The following is a 10,442-nucleotide window of genomic DNA, read 5'->3' on the forward strand; positions in this document are numbered from 1 at the left end:
AAACCCGTAACAGGCTGCTGGCGTGTCGGAGCCTCCGCTGCTCTCCAAGACGACTCCACACACACACAGAGACACACACACTTATCTTTGCTTTAAACCGGCCGTACTATTTCCAAACAAACACACGGGGCCTGATATGAAAAAAGAACAAGTTTTGTTTGTTTGATTTTGTCGTTGAGTGTGCAGCTGTGCATGCAACACAAATACACACACACACACACAAAGAAATCCTGCAATCCTTGTAAGGAAAACTTTAGATTTTATCATCACGTACTCATTTGTATTGGCCACAATAAATGACCAACAACACACAAACACAAACACACACCACGTCAAGTAGTATAATGTGAACGACTTAATCCTCTGGTTTTACTCTAATGGGATCAGAGACAAACTGGTTTGTTCTGTGGAAACGACACATTTCTTTTGTTTGTTGTGAACAGTAGCATCTCTCAGCCACAGAAAAGCTGAGCTTGTTCAACAATATTAATTATTATTATTATTATTAATATTAATATTAGGGGGGTGCAGGGGATGCGACCTGTGACTTTAAATTCAACATTTTGGCAAATTGGCCCATTGCCATAATCCCTATAGTCATAGCAGTAGGTTCGTTACCTTTAATTGTCGGTGCAAGCTGTTTTTAGAACGGCAGAGCAGAGCCGTGAACTGCTAAGAGCTACGCTACGGAGGCTCATGGGATTTCTTGGTTTCCCTCATCAAACTCATCAAATACACAATCCAACAACTCCAAAATGCTCTGGTGGACAAGTTGTGACCTGCACATTCACCACGCTATGAGATAATAACAGAACGTTACCAGACAGAGTTGTTTGAGAGGGAAATGCAGAGACTGCTTGCTGAAAAACTGCCCCCAACGGGAACGCACATCAGCAGTTTTAAATGAATTTACCTCTAAAACAACTCTGTTTTGGAGTTGTTGGATTGTGTATTTGATGAGTTTGATGAGGGAAACCAAGAAATCCCATTAGCCTCCATCGCATAGCTCTGAGCAGCTTGCGGCTCTGCTCCGCCGTTCTAAAAACAGCTTGCACTGACAATTAAAGGTAACAAACCTACTGCTATGACTATAGGGATTATGGTAATGGGCCAATTTGCCAAAATGCTGAACTATCCCTTTATCAGTAATGTACAGTAATGTTGTAGACTGTGTACAGTCCAGCTTTAATCTCAGGACATACTGTATACATTTGTGATAATGATTCATCCATTAGCTATATACCACCACCGGCTAATCCCGGTGGGGTCGTGGGGTCAATCCCTGCTGACACAGAGAGCGAGGGCGGGATTCATCCTGCACAGAGTGCGTGGGCATTTTACACTCACTAATTACCCTAAATGTGCATGTGTATGTTTTTGGGGGTTTTTTGGACTGCGAGTGGAGTGGAGTCCCACGCAGCAGCGGTACAGGCCGCAGCACTAACCGCTGCGCCACCACGCCGTCACCGCCGCCACCTATTAATGATGCTGTTTATGATTTCAGTCATTTTCAACAGGAAGTTAATCCGTTGTGGGTCAAAGTGGAGCGACAGAGGAAACAGGGAAGAAAGACACTCTGGACACTGGACAAGGGGTCGACTGGTGGCCGAAGTTCTTCTCAACTGTCTCACTTAAAGATGTGTTATGATATTATCTCATGTAGTACAATTTAGTACTATTTTATAACCTATTATAGTATATATTGGAGTTAACATAGGGAGGAGGGGTGGGATTAAATACGCTTCAGCTTCTTCCAACTCCTTTTGAACATGAATAATTGTTAAGTTTTGTGGTTTTTGATTGATTTTGCGTTGTTGTCTTGTATTTACTGTTGTTTGTTTTTATTTTTGTCCTTCTTTTATTCTGTGTTCAAATAAACTTTCATTCATTCATTCATTCAAAATCTGTATTTCTGTGTTCTTTCACTCGCTGATGGTTTTTAAACAATGAGCCACCCTGCAGCCATGACAGCACCAGAACAACACTTCACTCTGACTCACACCTTCTGTGTTTAGCAGCATCAGCAAGTGAAGCTTTTAAAAAGAAAAAGTACATTTATTATAGAAATAAAGCTGTGATTGTAGAAATGTTTTTGGCATTTCTGTGATTCTCAGCATGTAACAAGTAACACACAACAGCCCTGGAGAGAAAACCCTCCATATGTCTCTGGTAAAGACGAATCCACTATACTGATACTAATATTAACATTTACTGACTGATCATACGAGAGTCTTTTATGAAAACTTAATTATGATGTGTAACTCTGTCTGTTCCAGGTCAGATGGTTTTAAAACAGTTTTTTTTTTTTTTTTTCAGCCACTCTTCAGACCTGATGCTGAGGCTTCACCAGCTTCTCCTGCTCCTTCTGTCTCCCTCCATTGCCACCTATAGAACAACCATGGACATAACAGGCTGAACTCCACTGAGCCTGAGCTGAGGTCTCACACACACACACACACATCTACACTCACGATGTGTTTCTACTCTCAGTTTCGTTTATTATCAGAAAAGGAGAAGGAGGAGAGGACAGCGACTTGCTTTAATAAACTTTCTGAACTACTTCTTCAACAGGAAAATATGTTTGTGTCTGTTTGTGACATGAGATTAAAAATATAAATCTACTGTTACAGCTGCAGATCACTCATCTGTGATGTGATCGGTGTGTTAATGGACTTATTTCATGACTTTAAAAGAAACTGCACTTCGTTTTTTTTTAATTCACTTTGCCTGTTTCTATCTGCCAAAGTGATTTCCTACACTTCCCAGAATGCTTTTCACCACTTTATGATCAAAACACTGCACAGCAAGACTGGTTATAACTCATATTATCCAACTTGCTTTCACCTGAACATTATTAAACTCCCTCTTATCATAATGAGAATCCCTGAACTTCTTTTCTTTATCGATTTCTCTATCGAATCAGATTTCAGAACCGGAACAAACAGCCAATCAGAATTAAGCCCTGGCTGTCTGGAAACCTGTTTCAGTAGCGGTGGCAGACAGCTCACACACAGACACACACATTCAGTGGAAGATAACTGCAGCAAGAGATCACCTTAAAAAATATTTCACAGCTTTTTTACAGGAGTTATAAAACGTTCAACTGAGATTAATGCTCAACGGACAAAAAATGAACAGCGGAGCCAAAGGTTCGGGACTTTTCATTGGACTCAACCTGAGCTCTATAAATTAGAGACTGACTTTATTTGGTTGGAATTTGCTGCGAGCATTGAAACCCATCTTTCATATTTGCCTCTGCCTTTGACATTTGGAGTTTTTTTTTTTTTTGCTTTCAATCTCTCACAGATGCACAGAAAATGTCTCAAATTGACGGTTTTGTAGTAAACGAAGACATAATGAACCCTGGAACATAACTGAGATTACAACACCTGTCCATTTGGGAGCGTTTTAAAGACACTATTTGCGGATTTACTCAACATTTTAAGATACGTCCAATTGATGTGCAATAGCTAAACCTTCAAACAACCTCATTACAAGCTGCACGACTCAACTATCACTTTGACAGGGTTAGTTGTTACTTTGCACTGGTGATTGTATATTAGCGTCTATCTGCCTCTCACTTTGCAGATAACGTTATCAGTCTCCCTGTCCTTGTCCAGCCCACGGTAATCTGTGCATAGCCCACATTCGTCTGTTCAGAGAGGAGAGAGTGTCCTCTGTACCCGAGCTGATGCAACTGTCAACTTGGAGTCCAAACCATTGAAACAACGTCAAACGGCCCTTAAGGCATCCTGTGGTGGGTGAGGGTGGGGGTGTACAGTATCTGTAGCTGTACTGCTCTCACATACAGATATGAATAAATGCGTCCAGGTCATGTATCTGTGCTCCCGCTCTCCAAATCAAGTCAAAAATCCCTGATGCAAAGAAGGCCAAATGTCACGGGGTATCAGATGTCTGTGAGGCAGAAAGGGCTTTTTACCTCACAATAAAAGAATACCTACAGTTATTGTTAAACGATATCCACACTGGGCTTTTGTCTCACTATGCATGAGGTCGTCGATATCAAAGCTTTTTTCTCACCAAAACTTTCCACTGCCTATAAAAAGTGACTGAGATTTAAAGGGATAGTTCAACATTTTTGGCAAATTGGCCCATTGCCATAACCCCTATAGTCATAGCAGTAGGTTCGTTACCTTTAATTGTCGGTGCAAGCTGGTTTTAGAACGGCGGAGCAGAGCTGCGAGCTGCTCAGAGCTACGCTACGGAGGCTAATGGGATTTCTATGCTACGCTATGAGATAATAACAGAAGGTTACGAGACAGAGTTGTTTTAGAGGTAAATGTAGAGACTGCTTGCCGGAAAACTGCCTGAAGTTGTTGGAGTTGTTGGATTGTGTATTTGATGAGTTTGATGAGGGAAACCAAGAAATCCCATTAGCCTCCGTAGCGTAGCTCTGAGCAGCTCGCGGCTCTGCTCCGCCGTTCTAAAAATAGCTTGCACCGACAAATAAAGGTAACAAACCTACTGCTATGACTATAGGGATTATGGCAATGGGCCAATTTGCCAAAAATGTTGAACTCTCCCTTTAAAGCACTGAATCAATAATGAAGATGACTCACTGTGTTGTGCACAGCTCTACACAGTGTTAGATCTGGACATACTAGCAATATCTGGGTGTTTACATTTTAAACACAAGCCTTGTATCATGTATCTCTTTGATACCACAAAACTGCTGCGTGTAGGTTCACGCTAGTCTACGCACCGTTATACCTGACTGAGGTATGCTTTCAACCAATTACATGGCTGCTCATGTCCTGAGACTAAAACTTTAACATATTTAAACAGTAAATGACCTCAGTGTAATGATTTACTCTGAGTATGAACTTGAAGAACACCTGCCTCACTCAGTAGTAAAAATTTGTAACCTTTTTTCTGCACGTCACAGAACGTGTGCTCGATCTTGTAATTTGACGACACTTGTTCCTGAGGTGAGGTGCACCTGAGCTGTTACACATTCATTTCCTCCTCATATTGAGCACCAGAAGCTGTTTGTGTGCTCTTACAGACACACAAACACACACATCCGATTCATTTAAGATCAAGTGGAGTGAGAGGCGCTCCGGTAAAGCTTGTTGAAGTCACTTACTTCTTGCTCCCGCTCATCTCTGCAGGTTGCGTGTAATAAATCTCCTTACTGAATATGCTGAGCAGAGCGGATCACCGGAGCGGCTGCTGATGTTTGACCTGACAAAGTAGCACATGGACAGGTTATTTCTCTGCTCTCTGTGGATTCACTGCACAATCCTTCACAGTCAGTCTGTTATAACCTACTACTATGTGTTTGGCTGAGAAGAAAAGTCTCTTCAGCTACTACAATTCCAACAACAGCACCATGATAAAATAAAATAAAATAAAAAATCAAGAGACATTACACAGCACAGGTGCTCCAAGCAAGACATTATGCACCTGCTGGTCAACCATTAATGATTGATGATGGTTTGAAAACACATGAGCTCCAAAAATACACTTTTAAAAAAAAGTAAAAAATAAAACGTGCAAAGATATCATGCTATTACAACAGCTGTAGTGATTCTGTGACTATATGCACAAATAATGAACGTAATGCAGCTGTTCTGGCTCCAGAAAAAGTCGAAGAGTATAACAGCACATGGAGATTTAAATAGTGGCACAAATCCTGCTAAATGTCAAGTGTTGTATCATATCTGTCCCATAGATAGAGCACCCGGACCAAAACAAAGCATGCTCCAGCTGCGCGTTTACGCACAAGCCGCCCTTTAATGGTGCGATCAATCCCCAAGTGTCTCAACAAAACTTCGCAAAAATAAAATAAAGGCTGCAGGAAAAAATGACAAGAAATCCTGGTGATTTATAACCAAGGCAGCGTCTTCATAAATACACAGGCTGCAAGGTCAAAAAAAAAAAGAAACAAGCGTTTAGGTTTGGTTTAGTTGGATGAAGACTTACCGCTGTGGGTTTTTTCTTCAATCTTTGGCTCTGTGTGTTTGGTTGCTGCTGCTGTTGCTGCTGCTGTCACTCCTGCGGTGGCATGAAGGTAAAGAAGTCTACTTCCACAGCTCGGGTAACTTTGTATATGGCATTGTGCGGCGGCTGCGCTCAGCATGCTGCCGCCTCTATCTGCTGGACCATCCTTCTGTCAACGCCACTCCTCCGGTGGGAGGTCAGATTGCTCCACTGCTGCACCATCATCATCTCTCACTGCGCGATTTTTTTTCCCCCTTTCTTTTCCCCCTCCTCCTCCCTTCCTCTCTCTCTCCTTCTTCCAGTTGAACCAAGTCATTGCAGGCTCCAGTTGACTGTGTCAGACTCCACTGTCAACGCGGTTCAACGAAGTCAGCGATCTGTGGACCAGTGTGGTCACATAAACAAAAAGAAAATATATTTTAAAATCAATCTTTCAATATTACTGCTTTTTGAAACCACAATTAAATTAAATAAATTATCCATTTCTAGCAATTGCACCTTAAAAAATTGTGTATCTTTATCTTTTATGGAAACTCTTGCGGGATTATTTCAGTGTTTTCTTAGGGCACACTTGCTAGGACGGTTTGTTTCAGCAGTGGATGAAGGATTTTGGATCTACAGCGCCATCTGTTGGCGGTGATATACCAAGATTGGCTGTCACTGCCTTGGTAGCAAAAGTTATATATGATCATAAAAACTATGAAGGGTCTGTTGAGGTGATATTACATCATGGATATTTTTTAAATCTAAGTTATGAAACTGTTGTTTGTTAATTCTGCTGGAGTCTGTCTTTTTGTGTATCTCAACTTTTATTTTCCTTCTCATTTCCCTTAACAGGATTTGATACAGTTTGTGTTTTATCCCCCCAAACCTAACAGGATTTTACACGAATGTTTGAGTGGCTGTGTTCATTCCTCCAAAAGTAAAAACTGCATTATCTTTCAGTATCTAGGAAAACCTGTGTGTGTTATATCCCCTACAACAGCACACTATTATATTATAACTCATTAACTTGTGTCCGGGATGCAGCAAAGCTTGCAGGAGGCTGAGTCACAGATCAATCACGGCTAAAGCCTAATATTTTTTTTTTTTTGCTACAAGGAAGGGAGGGAATTACCACAGAAAATTAAATATTTACTTTCCTTGGAAATAGAGGGGGGGCAATACACCTAATGATCTCATCTCAACTTTGGCAGATTCAACAGAATTACATCTTTATTTATCTTTATTGATTTATTGTTTTTAGCTTTAGCCATGAGCCCATGCAAACGACTAGTTTAACAAACTGCTAATGTTAGTTTAGCTGTTAGCATAACGTTACCTGTTCCGGTGATTCACTCACCATTACACGACAAAAAGCTGCAGCAGTAAAATAAAGTTAGCATAACGACAGCAGACAGACAAAGATCGTTTCAAAACAGTTTAGAAATGAATACGTTACACGCCTATTTTAAGCAAAATAACGCGAGAGAGTACTGTAAAGTGAAGCCGACATGATTTATGTAAGCTAGCTAGCTAGCTGCGCAAAAATACAAAATATTTTAAACTGGCCAACGGCTTGCGCACGCGCTGTTTGCGTCAGTTTGCGTCTTCGGAAGAAAGTTCACTTCCGCGTTCCTCACGAAGTCATTGAACATTTGATACCTAACAAATAAAAAAGCTGATGATAGTAAAGCCAGCACATTTTATTTTCCAAAATTTAAACAAATATAGGCAGAAAAGAAAAGAAAAGAAAAAAAGATTTGCCAACAGCAGGGATTCCCAAACTGTGGCACGTGGACCCCCTGTGGTGCGCAAGTTGCTGCTTGGGGGTGCAAGACATGAGGAGGATAGGCTAATGGCAACGCTATGGTGTTATATTTTACAATAAATTAATAAATAACTCATTTCAAATCTTTCAAATTCACAGTGTAAATAGTAAAATTCAAGAAAATCATTTGTAAACCTGATATGAATTAAAAACATTAATATATATTTTTAAAAATGTACCCAAAATCCAGTTGATAAATAGGCCTAGACCTAGTTTTGTGTCGGGCAATGGGGATGCATCAGGATGCAAAAATAAAAAAAATAAAAAAATAAAAAAAAGGGGTGCATGGCCTATAAAGTTTGGGAACTGCGGGCCTACAGCATCACAACAGAGCAACATTATGGCTGTGTTTCTGCCATCTGACAAGGGCAAATCAAGTATGCCTATTCACTTAGGACTTCATTTTTTGCTTTGGTTTGGCCTCAGCACTCAACCCCTAACTTTGGCGCTGATAAACCCAGTGACCCCAGTCTAATGTCTTTATCAACGCTTGTTTTCTGAAAACAGCTGCCTGCTGACAGTGGTGAGACACAACATGCAGTGTAGTAAATGAGCTGTGATATCAAAACAATCAGCTAACAGAGGCCAAGAAGCTCTGTAGAGCTACAGAGTGGTAGTAATTTTGTCATTGCAAACCACCCCTATTACATTAAATATTATAATTGTATCTGATTAAAATTCAAACATGGTTATAGACTTTTAGTTGAGTCATACTGTATTTCTAATGCTACAGTCAAATTGAGTTTTATCATTTCAAACACACACGACCCCTCTTTTAACCTTTGCTTCTGCATTAAATTCATGCTTCTCATTTGGTTTCCTGGATTACACACAGAGAGTACCATTTAATTTCTATGAAAATCAAGGTTAAACATTACTTGCTGCTGGGGTTGTTTCGGGTGTCATCTAAGACACGTTCAGATACCTGATACTGTTTGAAAAGCTGGGCTCTATTGACAAAACAGAGCCAGGAAAGGGACTTGTGATATCAGAGGAATTTATTGACCGAGACGTCATTTGAACTGTCTAGACACAGAGTGATTTGATGTCTGGTTTATTTTTGTAAATACACTTTGTAATGTGAATTTCTAATATGACTGAATTGAAATGACATTTTGACAATTGCTGTTAATAACAGAATTAAATATACACGCCTTCAAGCTTAACAAAATTGAAACAATTATGTGCAAAGCCATGAAGTCATAATAAGCAACACTTTTAGATGAACAACATGCCATATGGTCTAAAGTAAAAGTTTGCTGTCTTGGACTTTTACTTATTTTTCCACAAGTGGAAATTTGTTCTCAAAACAATGTTTTATGTTTTTATCCATAACACAAAATATTTTTAAGGCTAACATCAGTGCGACATATCTTAAGTGAAGTTAGTGCGAGGAGGGACCATCCCTCATACATGAGTGTATAACGCAAAACAGGTGCTGTTTTACACATTTACAACCTCAAGCATGTCAGCATTTCCATGTTTTCCCTCATACGTCAAGTTTTATTCATGGAAAAAAGCTGTTGAAAGACATGAAGATGGAATAACATCATGGGCCAGACCAGCTGCATGTTTCACAACTCCCCAGCTTTGCTCTAAAATTCAATTTGAAAAACATAAAGCCATGTAGCTTTTCCCTTCAAAGGAGGCTTTGCATCAGCTCAGTGGTTGGTTCTTTGTAGTCTGAAATGTGCTCTTCAGCCTGTGACTATCTGATGCCGCTGGTCTGATCCCTGATGTCTATGCACGTGTTTTATTTTGTGCCAGCTCACGCTTTTCATGTGAAATTGTTCCAGGAACAAGATCAACCTCACCTTTTATTCTCTGAAACCCCTATAAACCATTCAATGACTTGCATAAAACTGAATCTTTATCATGATGCAATTCAGCTGAATACAATCACTGGCCACTGTTATCTTATTATTTAGGCTATAGCAGATGTTTAAACAAACAAACAAACTTTTTTTTTCATTGGATTATCTCTAAAATGGATTTATTGTATGACTGATAGTGATAATAATGACTCACATGTCACATTAGTGGAAAGTGCCATCTGAAGTGATACTAGTGTGTTAAAAATTGTTGTTGACTTAAAGCAGAAGTAAGTGATATATTTGTGTTAATATAAGTCTTAAATAGTTATATCTTCCGACAGCAATCACTTACATAGAGTGTTTGGACTGAAACTCGTATTTTTCCGACCGTGAAGTCGTACCAGTTCGGTCGAAAGTTACGAGTGGCCGTTATAGTGACTTTCACCGGTAAAACAGGTCGGAAAAACACGAGTGGGTTGCCTGGAACGCTACAAAGTCGTAAGTTGTGACTTGAAGCTGTAATTTACGATTTCAAAAGCCTGCCTGGAACGCAGCATTAGCAAAAACGACCGGACCACTTACTTCTGCTTTAAGTTTGTCCACATCTTTGCTTTGGAACTTTCAAACATTAAACACAGCTCATTAAATACTCACGAACATTCAGCCACTGTGTGATTATTAATCTCCATGACAAACTCTGATGAGACTAAACTTGGAAATTGAAATGTAGTTTTGCTTTTGTTCCCTTAGTTGCTGAAACTATACAATTAAAAGACAAAACTGGTCTCAATCTATGTGATAATTAGCCTGCAACTACAGTAGCCTATACTGCTACTGCTGAATCTAAAATGTGA

General features: G+C 39.8%; 1 protein-coding gene across 4 annotated transcripts in view; it reads right to left on the reverse strand.

Moving 5' to 3' along the window:
- The window catches only part of slc4a4a (solute carrier family 4 member 4a), an 88,094-nt gene extending 82,887 nt beyond the window's left edge, over positions 1-5,207 (reverse strand). For all 4 annotated transcript variants that reach the window (XM_085785911.1, XM_085785910.1, XM_085785909.1 and 1 more), the window contains exon 1: positions 5,108-5,207. In XM_085785911.1, the coding sequence (XP_085642037.1) occupies positions 5,108-5,124 (17 nt within the window). In that variant the 5' untranslated portion in view covers positions 5,125-5,207. The remainder of the gene's footprint in view (positions 1-5,107) is intronic.
- Positions 5,208-10,442: the final 5,235 nt, after the last annotated feature.

This window comes from Trachurus japonicus, chromosome 9, assembly GCF_045865225.1.
Source record: "Trachurus japonicus isolate A0001 chromosome 9, Traja_1.0".
NCBI lineage: Eukaryota > Metazoa > Chordata > Actinopteri > Carangiformes > Carangidae > Trachurus > Trachurus japonicus.